Below are 14,626 nucleotides of genomic sequence, written 5' to 3' on the forward strand. Positions count from 1 at the left end.
ACACAGGTAGGGCGTAAGTTTAACATTTGTTTTGGTTATTGAAGGAAACGTTTTGATCAGTAATTGGTCTTTTTTTTGTCAGCACGTCTTGTTTGATTCCTTCCTTTATTACCGGTAAATTACAAAGTTACAGACGAAATTGCATTGATAATATATAATGAATTTCGTATTATGATCATTTACCCTGACTCTTATTTTTAATCAAAAAGGTGTTTTGTGTGTGGAACACGTCATGCCAAATAAATCTTGGTTTGGGTCTTTCTAAAACACATTCAGATCAGGATCCGCAATGACTTCACCCTGAGACCATTCTTCGGATATCACTGTCACTTTTCATGGGGTTGTGATCATTGACATTCAAAACGTTCACTATTCATTGTCGATAATCGTAATAACATTTTTTCTCACACACGCAGCTGAAGACCCCCCCCCGTCCTTCTACAAACACAAAACCTTCTACACGAACATGTGACGAAACTTAACTTTACAAGCATTGATGTTCTCATATCGTCATACTAGTATTTACTTAAGAACCTACTTTTGTCGACACCAGACCTGTTGATATCATGGATGTTGATAATATGTTATGTGCAAAATGTTTCGATGTGCAAACTTATCTCGTCGTCAATATGCGATGAACGTTATTGAACAATACGTTCCATGCGTATTACTTTCTAGTACGTAATATGATATATTCAACCTTAATCGAATCGCCCACATACAGAAACAAAATTCTTTTCGTTTCTATAGATGAACATATGATGCTAAGCAAAGGAAACTTTTTCAACTATTATCACAACAAATTCCACTTTGATGAACGACACACTCTCACTCCTCATTTCACTTGGAAACATTGTGAGGCAAACATCAGTTTTTACAGGTATCATTACATTATGTTTATTAAATATACAAACACTAGTGGTTGAATTTGTTTCAATTTTCCAGGCTTGTGTGTCATACAAATTATATCCTGTACAAAGGTGCATACAGTACCTTCATGAAATCTTTACGGCTCACATATATCTATCTTGTCAATGATCCAAATGTAGTCTCTTGAACTTACTCCCGCTCATGTTCTGGTTCCCCCTATCGTTTGTATCTTTGTCTCCTCACATTCTTTCCTTAGTATATTTTTTGTTAAATTTTCCCAGTTTAGTTCAGTCCAGTTAAAGTATGACAATTGTTGTGCAAAATAAAAACGTGAAAATATTGGAAGACGAAACAATGTCATCGATATAAACAGGAACAGTACTGAGCCCATTTGGGCCACCATAACACGGGTTACCAAAACTGTACATGCAGTTGGTGAATTTATATTCACACGCAATAGCATGCACACTATACATTCCAATTCACGTAACAGTATGTGGTGGTCTAGACTGTCGAAGGCTTTTGAGAGATCAATGAAGACCCGAACACAATAGTTACCAGCCTCTATTTGTAATAGTGAGATACGGAGTTCACCATGTTCTGTACACCGAGATCGAGAATTTTTTCCTAACGCTAAAATATTGTAGTATCGATATGTCCTTGGGAACAAGGTGACCGTGTAGTCTGACGTGGAGTACTCTTTCAAGGGGCTTGGGGGAAATGGTAAAATGGCAACACGTGTAATTTTCTATGCTGTTCTTGTCTTTTTCTTGAAAATGGGAACTAATTTTGCTATTTCAGACTTCTGGAATTAACCCTGAGTATTGAATTGAATATAAGTGGCAGAATTTTTGAATAAATGTATAATACGATTTTCTAAGATTGTCAGTGTCAGGAACATCAGACCAATCAACGGAATGGATGTGCTCTTTATTATTGTCTTTGTCCATTTTTGTTAGACATTTGGGATTCGTTCCGTTTACTGACATGAACTGTAAGAGTGATCTGAAAGATCAGAATAAAAAAAAAAGTCCACTCCTGTAATTTATGTAAAAACAATAATTAGAAAATATAGTATCAATCAGGGTAGGGGCGTAATTCTTGTAGGTCTTGTAAATAGAGGGAAACAAATCGAATTGAAAGAGTGATTCGAGAATACTATTAGTTGTGTTATCTCTTTTGTAATTAATCATATAAACGAAGTCGCCCATCAAATAAACACATTTATTGCAAATATTGGTATATCTTATAGGATAGGTAAAGAATCTGCCTGAAAGTAGAGACGTCACTTCAGGTTTCTTCACTCCGTCTCCCTCTAGAAATGTATTTTTTTTTTTTTTTAAGATTCGAGTCCCACTGGTTCCTTATTTTTTTCCCGACATGTTTGTTAATTAACAGATCAGCAGTTGCAATCTTTAAAGGGAAATCTAGTCCAAATATAGGTTAGCCTGATAAAAAAAGAGTAAAATCTTATGAGTTCAAAGACAAATGTTGGACTGAAATCGGTTGAACAAAATAAGGAAGTTTTGACATTTTGAAATTTTTGTCACTGAAGTCTGAAACAGTCTGGTGATATTCCTTGTTGAACAACTTAGAGTGAGCAGTTGGATATGCATGTACCAGGATCTGAGCCTCGGGCATTATTGTGTTTGAATGAAAAACTGAAAATTCAAAATATTATGCACAGACTATATTATGGCACGTTGTGAGGGAATGACATGCTCACATTGCCATTTGCATTTTCATATTGCCTGTTCAAGAACTGTTTCGCCTAAAAATACCGAAACTTAAAAATACCATAACTTCTTTATTTTTCATCCGATTTCGATTATACTGTTTAACTCGTGTACTCTTTCTTATCAGACTAACTTATATTTGAACTGGATTTTCTGTTTAACAAATTAAATTTGTGTTAAAGGGATGGTACCAATATTGGTATACAGAGGTGAGAATTGGGGTTCTAGCTTTTTTTGAGAGATAACAAGAAACTACTTGTAAAATGGTACAGAGAGTACCTTTCTAAGAAGAATTTAAATTTTATTTGATGAAAATCGGTTCTGCAATGGCTGAGTCATCCTACAATAAAGTAAAACAAAGCGATCGCAATGAAAGCAGGGTCCCACATTTTATTAGAATTTCTCTGTTTTAGGTATCTCAGCCATTTCAAAAACAATTTTCATCATATTAACTTTGAATTCCTTTTGGGATTACCATACTCTTTCATATTTCATAAGAGGTTTCTCACCCCAAAATGTCAGAAACCCGAGATGAGGTCTCAACTAAAATTATACTATCCCTTCACAGGAAAAGTTTAAAGGGAAAATTAATAGTGAAGAAACTCGCATCTGAACCTTCATCCCTCTGAATAAAATCTTTCTTTCATTAAGAGACGCTAGTATTGGGTTCTCTATAACAAAAACCTAGTATATAATGAACTTCTTCGGGGTATTTCAGTTAACGCTGAATCACATAGACTACTACCGTCAGTGTGTGAGTTCCACGCCGTTCCTTACATAGAGGGCGACACCGCCCCCTTGCCTGTTCGGTCTGTGGTCATGAACGAGTTTGTAGCCATTGAGAGAGAAAACCTCAATTGATGTATCGTTACGAAACCAAGTTTCTGAAATATCAATGACAGTAAGTTTGTAGTCTACAGCAAATAAGAGTACATGTTTAGTTCTAATTCTTTATGGTTTCGGACAAGGCTCCTTGCATTTATGTGAAATAAATGCAAAATTGTCAGAAGTTGCCTTAGTTTTATGAGGGAAATCTTCACAGAACACAGAATTGCAGGAATTACAGCTATTAACACTGTCGCAAGCACATACAATTAAGCGTTAAAACCACAGGTTACTGGATTAAACTTGTTCATGCTCACTGGATTCACAGAAGGGAGCAAAATCTTTCCTCAGCAGTAACTTCATACTTCCACTAAAGAATTCTTCTTTGTATTCCTTTAAGCGTTATTTGAAATCCTTTCTGTTAAACCCTCTCTGATGTTCGTTTTTATTAACCAAGTCCCAACAACCACAGGGTTCATCATCCAACCATCAATCAATTAATCTCTGAAGTCATTAATTCATGAAATAGCCATCATATTCTTTACACGGCTGTATGCAACCACCGGCTGTTCAAAGCATCTCTTCAATTCCCTCTTCAATTCCCTCTTTTGTTTCTTTGATCAGCGTGTAGGCATTCTCTTTCTTCCTTCCTTCCTTCCATTTTCCACCTTTCTGTCTAGTCGTGTCATGTTATTGTGTGTCTCCTGTTTTGTTCCGTCTTGTTTGAATTATACTTGTGTTAAGCATATACAAATAAGTATTTCGTTAGAGTTTCTTGAGTGGTTCACAATTTACAAGCTTGCTCTTTAGTGGACCTCTCAGTTCTCCTTTTTTTTTCCAACTGAAACATAGACTTGTATTATTTTGCGTATACATGCATATATATGTAACTTTATTATTGTATCATTTGATATCATTTCCAAGTTGTGTGTATACGATTGTGGTAATAACCTAATTCATACTGTGTTGTGTTCTGTTGGAAAAAGGAGAATGAAATAAAATGAAATGAAATGAAATGAAATGAAATGTAAAAAAACGCCTACTAATGTAGTAAAAAATTCATACATCAACCACAAATTTAGAAAATTTCTACATTTGTGGTTGATGCATTTCTACATTAGTGGGCGTTTATGTAGACTGCTATTTCAGCTGTAGTACTCCCTACGTGTGTATAGTGAGTTCATCTTTTTTTTTTATTCTTTATTTATTTATCTATTTATTTTTTTTTTTTTATTTTGGGGGTCCTGATCAAACACAGGGGCTGATCCGGGAATTCTGTAAAGGGGGCGCCTTTACAAATTTTAAGGCCCTGTCACACCTTTCTGTCACACCTTTCTCCTTTGGGCAGGTTGAACGGTAAGCTACCCGGTAAAAGTTTTGGTCATGCTCAAGGCGGTGTCACACCTGTCCGGGCAGGCTACGCGGGCTTGTGGCGAGGAGGTAGTTTAAAGCACGTAGAAGATTTTCCGCGGGCGGACAAGAATATTTGCAATTTTCGCACTTGTTTCTTACTTACTAGACGCGTGCTACTTAGCTTCTACTTGCGTGCGTTCCGTGTGACTCGCGTGAGAGCTTTGAAACCGATCCATTTTCTGTTACGAGCGACTTACGGGGATTGCGAAGTACCTGCTTTGGAGTTGCCTGTGAGGTGCTACCGGTAAGGGTTTCCTACTTGTGTTCTGCGCGTACCTATACGGGCAACTCCCGTGACTCTTCCGGAACAAGTTTTGAGCATGCTCAAGGCCTTGTCATAACGTATCTGGGGAAGTTTTGCGGCTTGACTTGCGGGGAAACAAATTTGCTACCCGGAGCTCTCCGCAGTTGGCCCGAACTTGACAGTACCTAGCACTTATCTCGTCCTTAGTTGCCCGAAGGTGCGCACGCTAGTCCAATTTTCCCGCAGCAAAGTTTTGAGCATGACCAAAACTATTACCGGATGAGTCGCGAGGATTGCCCGAAGAGTTCCACGCAGAACACCCGTAGGAGGGCCGTAGCCGCCGAAATTCACAGGCATTTGACCCACTTGAAATAGGTAAGTTGCCCGCTGATCTATGCCTATGTGAAGGGAGTGCGTGCCATTTGTGGGCTCATTCTCTTCTTTGTCCTCTGTCCTCTGTGGCGTCGAGGACTACCTGGTCCCTTTCGGACAGGACTTCATCCGCCGAATGGACTTCAGCAGCAATTTGATGCATTTGCTGTGAACCTTCCGGGCTTTGTGGCTGTCCATCCACTGGACGTTCTCTGCCCTTGTGCACTTTCCGTCTACGGGGCATCTTCACTACTTGAAAGCTAGTTGACAAATGATTGTTTGCCTATCCACTCGAACCATCCTATTGTTCAGGGTAGCCATATGGAAAACTTTCGCACGATTTCGCGCATTTAGGGTTGACAGACCAGAGTGCACGTAGTCGCCGAGAGCCAACTGCCGAGTGCACTCGAGCATAATATGGGAAGGAGCGGACTCGTCCATTGTACGGGAATCGGGAGAACCGTGCGTGTGCTTATTGGAGGGACAGAATACGTCTTTCAAGACAATAGCAGATCTGTACTACCATTTGTTTTTTCGGACTAGTTTAATAGTTGAACATGTATGCATTACGAATAATGTAAAAAGAACGGCATTTCCATTTCACCACACAAGTTGATCATTCACGAGCACACACACCAACGCGTACAGTATCTACATAATGGGTTCACACACCCCTGTTGATGTAATGGGACTGAACCATGGTCTGTTCAAGCACGGCTTGTTGCAACCTCAAGTCATCTCTGCAGAGCAAAATACGCATGATGATCCTTGAATTTGGCAATATTTAGCTCTGAAAGAAGTGGTAATACACTCTGCCGGATTGTCAGAATATTAATAAAGACTAATCTGTTATAATGTGGACGAAAGACGATTCAAAAGGCATGATATCCAGCGAAAATTGTGAATAACTTGAACTCTCCCGCCTTCGTTTCACAGCACAAACACAATCGTTTGTTTACGCACACTCGTCCGTTTCCGTAAGCATTAGGGGAATTGTGTACAATGGACAGCACAAGAGCTCGCACGCTTTAGCAAAGTCACAAGCAGTTTTGTAAAACATTCTTTGATTTGACAAGAAAAGTGCCCTAATTTCTCTCTGACCAATCAAAGCAAGTTATACATCACTGAAGAGCCCAAACATTCTACTTCATTTTGAAGTGCGAGGGTAAACAATTCCACCAAGCTTCCGTGGTACAGCCTGTGATTTATATGGGCATGTCCGAAAATTATGGCTTATTTTGGGTACTCCGCCATAGACAAACTCAAGATTTGGTGATTTGAAGCAGAATTTCAGAGGAAAAGTGCCCTAATTTCCCCAAACCTATTTTTGGGGGAAATACACGGAGTAGAAAGAGGGTACATTCTAGTTTCATTTGGAGTGCGAGGGTTTTGAATTCATAGCCATGTTTTTTGTGCAGAGCTATTTTTGTCCCAAAGGAGGGGGATATGACGCGTCTTTTCACGTGTTATAAGCACCGGTGCTCTCGCTCCGGAGCAAATGCGCGCAAGTTTTCCATATGACTCACCTCGCAGGCGACTAGTACGCAGTTAACACGCAGTTGTGGCGCAGGTACTTCGCAGAGCCCGTATGTCGCCCGTAACTGACATAAAGAAGCTATCACGACGCTATCACGTGACACCCACGCGCCTAACATGCAGTTCAACGGAATACACGCAAGAAGGACTTTATCACGCGTTTATCATGTAATACCCACGCCAAACTCGCCCTAAACCTTGTCCGGCCGCAGAAATTATTCTGCGTGCTGAAAAATCCCCATACGCAATAAGCCCGCTTAGCTGGTGTGACAGGGCCTTTTTTTGGCAGCGGGTATATAGAGCCAGCGTGCGCACCTCCGGGTAACTACTTTTGAGATACATGCTAGGTACTATCATGTGCGGGTCATCTGCGGGGACCTCCGGATAGCAAAAATGTTCTTCGGAAGTCGCACGCAAGGCTGGTGTGACGCGGCCTTCAAAACTTGGCTGCGGGTAAATCGGACTAGCGTGCGCACCTAAGGGTAACTATTGGCGAGATACGTGCTAGGTACTGTCATGTGCGGGGAGGTCCGGTGGCAAAAAATTTTGGCCCCTCAAATCAACCCGCAAGGCTTCCCCAGACACGGTTTGACAATTAGGCCTTGAGCATGCTCAAAACTTGTTCCGGGTGATTTGCGGGGGTTTGCCCGCAGAGGTACACACAGAACAGCAGTATAAGGAGGCCCTTATAATATAGCGGCAGCACCTCGCAGACAACTCCCACGCAGGTACTTAATTCACAGCTGTAATTAACTCGGGTACAGTCCCAGTATGTCGCTCGTAACTGAAAACGGGTCGATTTCGAAGCTCTCACGCAGGTCACAAGGAATACACACAAGTGCGGATAAGTAGCACGCGTCTAGCAGGTAAGGCGCAAGTACGGAACTCGCCAACATCCTTGTCCGCCTGCAGAAAATCGTCCTGCGTGCTGGAAAATCCTTACTCGCAACAAGTCCGCATACATAGCTTGCCCGGAAAGGTGTAACACGCAGCACACCGCAACACGTTTACAAACATGCACAGACACACATCTCCCCACCGTAGGTCCCACACACACATTATTACACAAGAAGCGCAGCCCTGTGAAATAAGAAACAAGTCTATCAACGTATTGGTCATTTTTACATTTGTGGGCGACGTTTTGGAATCCTTTCTACATTAGTGGGCGTTTTCTACATTTGTGGGCGATGTCCAATTTCTACATTTGTGGGCTATTTTCTACATTTGTGGGCGATGTATTTTTACATTTGTGGGCGTTTTTACATTTGTGAGTTCAACAGGCCGCCGTGACAGGTTGAGAAAGGATGGCTTTTCGTATCTTTTCAGCTAGGAGTCAATCGAGGTAATTTTCTCTTTTGTCTGTTGGTGATTGTCCGCGGTGTCCGTTGGTCGATCAGCTGAACTCCTTTCACGACCGGTGGGATCCGAATCTACCGCAGAGGTGCCGAGGCAGGTTGAAGTCGGATGTGTGTCCTTGCATCCTCGTGTCACAGACATTGTCCCGTCTTCAAAAGTTGCCACAAAATTTAGTTTTTCGAACAAAGCTGGTTGTAACAGTGCACTATCCGGCGTTTCTTAAGCTAAACGTCGTTTATGTCAAGCTGAAATTATTTTAGTAAACATTATTTTAGCCACGTTATCCGGGAGGTAAGCGTAATTTAATGGAGTAACAAGCAACGCATGTATAATGCGAAATCACATGCACACCAGTTTCCAATAGAATTGTTAATTTTCATTTTTCTTAGTTTTCCCTCCACGGCATCCCTATCGTTCCTCTTTTCTCCTCTTCCTTCTCCTCCTTTTTTCCCGGTACATCAATTCCATGAAAATTGTGACTCTTCCTTGTGCCGTTTGGGCTGAATTCATTTTCCCGATGTTTTGACTGGTACGTTCTATTGCTCTTCCTCCCCCCCCCCCCCTCCCCCCTTTTTTTTCTGGAGGGGGGGGGGGGGGGGTGCATGCCCTCATGTCCACCCTTCGTCCGTCCATCGCCCATGGCTGCTCCGTGCATTCTATTAATATCATATGCTGTTGCTTTCACTGTGACTCTGTGTTTGAAAACAGAAAGAGGTCGATGAGAGTGACAAATACAAGCAAAACAAGTATACGGGTCATCAGGTCTTGAAGAGTACAGTGATGAGGTGTAAAATGCCATTTGAGATGAAAGTGAGCCTATTAAATACCCGAACTCTTGTGTTCAACGTTATTGCTTTATTAGCGACATTTAACCGTGATGAACATAAATACACAAATTGGGCACGGTATACAATGCATAATTCTATATAAATGCACGACAACTATACAATGCGCCCATATATTTTTCTGTGTAATTGTGTTGACAAATTCTTAGAGTTGCACGAGGGTTAATTATTTATTCTGAATGTTTATTACCCTGAATAATACGTGAAACAGCATTTTCACGAGCAACATGATCTAACCCCTTTTCCCATCAAGTTGCCTAAATATTATCCCTCATCTATAAGGCTACATGACCAGAGTATAACTATGATTTTTCACATGAAAGAACCCATGCGTTTATCTGAGATACAGAATACTTGTTACAGTCGATTAGTTAAGATAAATGATATTGGATAAAGCAATGGATACCTGCGTCAAATATTGTTGATTGTCATCGAGCACTTTCTTCAACGGTTTTTTATTGATTTCAATGTCGTCCAGCTGTAGCATGCACAAGGTAAAAAAAGAGAAACAACCAAATGCCAGAAATAGAATATATATATATATATATATATATATATATATATATATATATATATATGTATATATATATTCACATGTTTCAAAACATGAGTTGGTGTTTTCTCGGAGAAACGCTTGTTTCATGACAACATAGAAAATGTTAGTTGCATTAAATTGTGATTTAGAAAGGTGTACTTTCCTATGCTGCGATTTCGATGATTTTCCGATCTGAGTGACAGTGAGGTAGTGACTACTTCATATCGTTGCTTGTACTCTATTTTTTTTTTAAATCTTCACAGCTAAGTGAGGCATTAGGATAAAGTTTTCAAACTCGATTTTGTTGGCATGAAAAAACACTTCCTTAGTAAGTAAAACGTTGTGCATCAATGACGCCCTTAATTCCCAGCAATATTGTGTTTTTATAATTCTTATGAAAACTGAGAAGCAATTCACAATGAGCGATTTTCATGTACTCACTTTACAGTGTGTCGACAGTGACGCAATTTTCGTGAAGAATGCCTTTGGAAGATTACGGCATATGAGATTGGCACGCTTGAGGTGAGGCAATTTAGACAAGCATTTAGCCAAATTCTCTGCTGCCGGCTTTGAAATGTAATCTCCATACAACTTCATGGAAAGCTCTTGAATCTGAAGAATGGCAAAAAGTGGAATGCACACTTTCAGTCATATAAAGATTTTCGCATCGTATTCCCGTCATAACAGTAGTCTGTTACTTTCTATTAGGCACAACGCATCTGACACTTGCTTTTAGGAACATAAAGACAATTAATTACCACCTAGAAACAAAAAAAAAAAAGAAAAAATGACGACAGGCCACGATGTTTAACAACGAAATAAAACGAAGTTATTATTTGGATACCATCATTCACTTGATACTTGCCGAAGTTGTTAATTTTTGAGTGTGTGTATTTATATATAATTATATATATAATTATATATATATATATATATATATATATATATATATATATATATATAACCACGTCGTCAAACATAATTCTTTTAATACAATTAGAAAATTACATATCTTTAAAGAACGGACTCTTACATATTACTCAATACAAATGGACTTTCCTAATTGAAAGCATGGAAAGGAAGTGCACAGTCTGAAAAGGTGTTTACTGAGAAATGAGGCTTTAAAGTTTCAAAGTCTCACTCAAGTATTTAAAATCGCTAACCTGTGCTTCCTGCAAAGAATAAGACAAGCGGGGCAGCTGCAAGGCCTATAGCACCAAGAGTGTAGTTGTATTTTTTTCGAGGTATGGTCACGAATGTTTCGGAGTTGCATACATGAGATGAAGTTTTTATACTCTACGAACAGTTACTGCATGAACACTTGCACTTACCATGAATAATTCTTTTTTTTTTATCAGTATGTAATTCTAATGTGATTCCCCACTTTTCATAAGCATAACATGTAGCTCACAAGATAATTGATTACAGTGAGAGATTGAGAAAATTTTATTGCAGACTATTAAATCCAGCACTTGCATTTCGAACTCACTGTAGTTTATGGACTGTCAGGTAAACCAAGTAATAATCTTGTATACAACAGGCCAATCCACATGTGATAAATCAATGGAATAATTTGTGTCAAGTCCTTACTAATATACTAATTATTGAATAAAATGGTGAAAATGAATTCCAACATCACATCGGAGATAGTATGTCTGTTAAAAGTTAAAGGTGTGTACTATTCAAATCCTTCAGTTCCTTACAGAGTCATCGAGAAAAATATTATCATGCCCGACCAATTAAAAAACTGCCATAGAATACTGTCAAACATTACCTGAAATAAAACATGTTTGACTGTCTACTGCTAAAAACAAATCCTTTTAAACTTTAACAAAGACGTTCCATGCTGAGGCATCAATATATGATTGATGAGCGATAGGGCAGGCAGGGAGGTGCTCACCCCCTGCATAGGGCCCACTGGCACATAATAGTGAAGACATGGGAATGCGCCAATAGTTGCGCAAAGATTAATGAAATGAAATTCAAAGTTACTGAAGTGGGTACGTCCGGGCACTATCGATAAATGTAGAACTGTATACTCTCATGTCAATTACCATAATTATAGAATCTATTTGAAACGAGGTGACATTTGCAAACATTTTTTTTTTTTACATCTCTTATCTACACTATTTCGCATATGTCTGGACCGGATTGACTTTTGCTATTATAAGTTTTATTATTACGCGATATGTCATTCCATTTAATCGATAAACAAGATATCATGTGAGAGTTCAAATTGAGTCCTCAGGTATTTCTTTAACTTATAACATCATCAAAATTTTTCATATTTTCTTTTCGAAGTATGCAGGGATGTCCACCTTAGTAATTGTTATCTATATGTGGCGTTACATCAGAAGTGGACTTCATGTTTAACAAATATTTTAGCAATAAACTTAATCAACTACAAATGTCATAAACGACTTCCTCTGTTCAGTGGTATTGTCGGTAATAAGCATGCATTGAATTATAGGAGAGTACAATGCAAATAAGACGCAACGGTCTTCCGTTTGCCCTTGTAATCATTATATCATGTTTGTTGTGGATTGCCTCAGTTTTGAATTGTACAGGAACCATAAGAAAGGAAGTACAATGCAGGGGCCGCGGAACGTTTTTCAGTTTGGGGGGGGGGGGGGGGCTGCTCAGCCCGGGGGGGGGGTATCAATGTCAACCCCCCCTCCCGCTTAGACGCACCGGCGTAGCCTGGATAATGATCTTCTGATCTTGGGAGGGCGGCGGTTACTATGCGAGAGAGGCAAGCGACCGAGCCCGAACGAGCGGAGGGAAGGGAGGGGGGGGGGGGGTGTGGGATTGGGATGTTCCCCCTACCACGGGGAGAACTTTTTGCATTTTGATGTTGTAAATGGTGCAATTTGATGCATCTTTTTGCGTCTTTTATCGACTTGAAACCCCCCCCCCCCCCCGCTTATAAACGCACCGGCGTAGCCTGGATAATGATCTTGTGATATTGGGAGGGCGGTGGTTACTATAGGTTTTCCCGGCCAATTTCGCACTTTTTTCAGTCCAATTCCTAATTGCTGCATTCAATTTAGCACAATATAGTCTAGACGGCATGTTCGGTATTTCAATTTTATAATCTTTTCATTCAAATTCATTTTGGAGCATTCAAATTACCTTTTACATCATTCGAATCAGCACTTTTTCGGTTCAAATTCGTAAGACAAGCACCATTTCGCAAATCGTTCATTCAATTTAGCACGATATAGTCACGTGATCACGTAAACGCTGCGCTCGTTCGTTCGAATTCATTCTTGGGCAACCAATTTCGCATTTACTGCAGTCAATTTAGCAGACACGTTTATGCTTTTATTCTGATATCACCTTTGCAACAGTACTTTCAAAATAAGTGTATGTGTTTATGATGTTCGATAGCATTATTTCATTCACAGATACATTGATCTTAAGTTTGTTTTGTCAATAATTGGGAGAAGGAGGTTTCAATTTACATGATTATTTCTTTCATCTGCATGTTTCATTATTTTCATTTGGTGGGTGCTAGATTGCGTTAATTATCATTAGGAATAAATAAAAGTTCTTGGAGCAGCTCTAGCCATCAATTTGTCAAGGTTATTACCCTCAAATGCTTCTATGATTCTTTCCCTGTTTTCTTGAGAGATACGCCTGTATCTAACTCGTACTGCCATGACTGGACATAAGAAAGTGAAGTGAATCTATGGTACTGGTGCAAGCATGGCATGTATAGTTCTGATAACATGTATGGAAGAAGAGGGGCGTTACAGAACAACAAATTTGAGTTATTTAGGGTCAAAGATACCTTTACTATATACTTTACTATAATAGTATGTGGATGAAACAAAAATTCACATTTAAATACGCATAAGTCACGGTTCTCACCTTTTCAAAATAGAAATAACATTACGCCAATTTGAATGAACATATTTGGAATTTGACTGCCATTACGCGAAATTGAATGACTGAAATACCATTTTCCGCCAGTGCTGGCGAATTTGAATGACTGAAGAGCACGTGCCAATTTGAATGCCCGTTTTACGAATTCGAAAGGCACATAATGCGAATTTCATTGACCGAAATGCTAAATTGAACGAACAAGTTGCAATTTTGAATGACAGAATGTGCAGTGACGAGGATTTTCGCTAAATTGAATGAACCTTTTATCAAATGGACTGACAAAAGTGCGAAATTGACCGGGAAAACCTATATTATCCTATGCTAGGGAGCGAAGCGACCGAGCCCGAGCGAGCGGAGGGAACGGGGGGAGGGTGTGGGAGGGCGGTGTTCCCCCTCCCACTTTTTTAATGTTGTAAATAATGCAATTTGATGCATGTTTTTCTGTCTTTTATCGACTTGAAACGGCCCCACTTATTCAAGGTAGCAGGATATTTTGATGTGGATTATTATTGAACAATTTGCCTATAAAGTGGTAGCATATAAATAAACTTCTTGTATTGATTTATTGTTACAATTAATTTCATGAACGTTGTCTGTTAAGCAATCAAACAGAAAAGGCATGCTCACGAAGGTGTATATACAAAAGGGATATTTCTCCTCCCACACGAAGGTGAGTTTACATTTTCAGACCTGAAATTCAGCGATCTGGTGCAAACTTTTGGTACAATACTTGGATTTTTTTTTTCTAGCTCCCCTAGCCCTCCCCCCCCCCCCCCAAAAAAAAAAAAAAAAATATCTATGGAAATAATAGACTTTTTTTCAGGAAAGTGTTGATAGCAAAACCACGGCATTTAACTATCATTCCGCGTGTGCATCATCTGTGTGTATGTACAAAGTCTAATGAGGTAGAGGGGGAAACGCAAAAGCTCCGTCGAGTGGGAGGGGGATGTCCCCTCCCACTTGACGGAGCTTTTGCGTTTTTAAAATCAAGATAAAGCGATCTGAA

The 14,626-nt window shown here is 39.6% G+C and overlaps 1 protein-coding gene across 1 annotated transcript in view; it reads right to left on the reverse strand.

Annotated features, from left to right (window-relative positions):
• LOC140241121 (uncharacterized) overlaps positions 1-14,626 on the reverse strand; it is a 95,109-nt gene that overhangs the window by 40,027 nt on the left and 40,456 nt on the right. Inside the window, exon 10 of the mRNA XM_072320888.1 lies at positions 9,604-9,675. Within this exon, the coding sequence (XP_072176989.1) occupies positions 9,604-9,675 (72 nt within the window). The remainder of the gene's footprint in view (positions 1-9,603; positions 9,676-14,626) is intronic.

The sequence above is a fragment of the Diadema setosum genome, chromosome 17, assembly GCF_964275005.1.
Source record: "Diadema setosum chromosome 17, eeDiaSeto1, whole genome shotgun sequence".
Taxonomy (NCBI): Eukaryota; Metazoa; Echinodermata; class Echinoidea; order Diadematoida; family Diadematidae; genus Diadema; species Diadema setosum.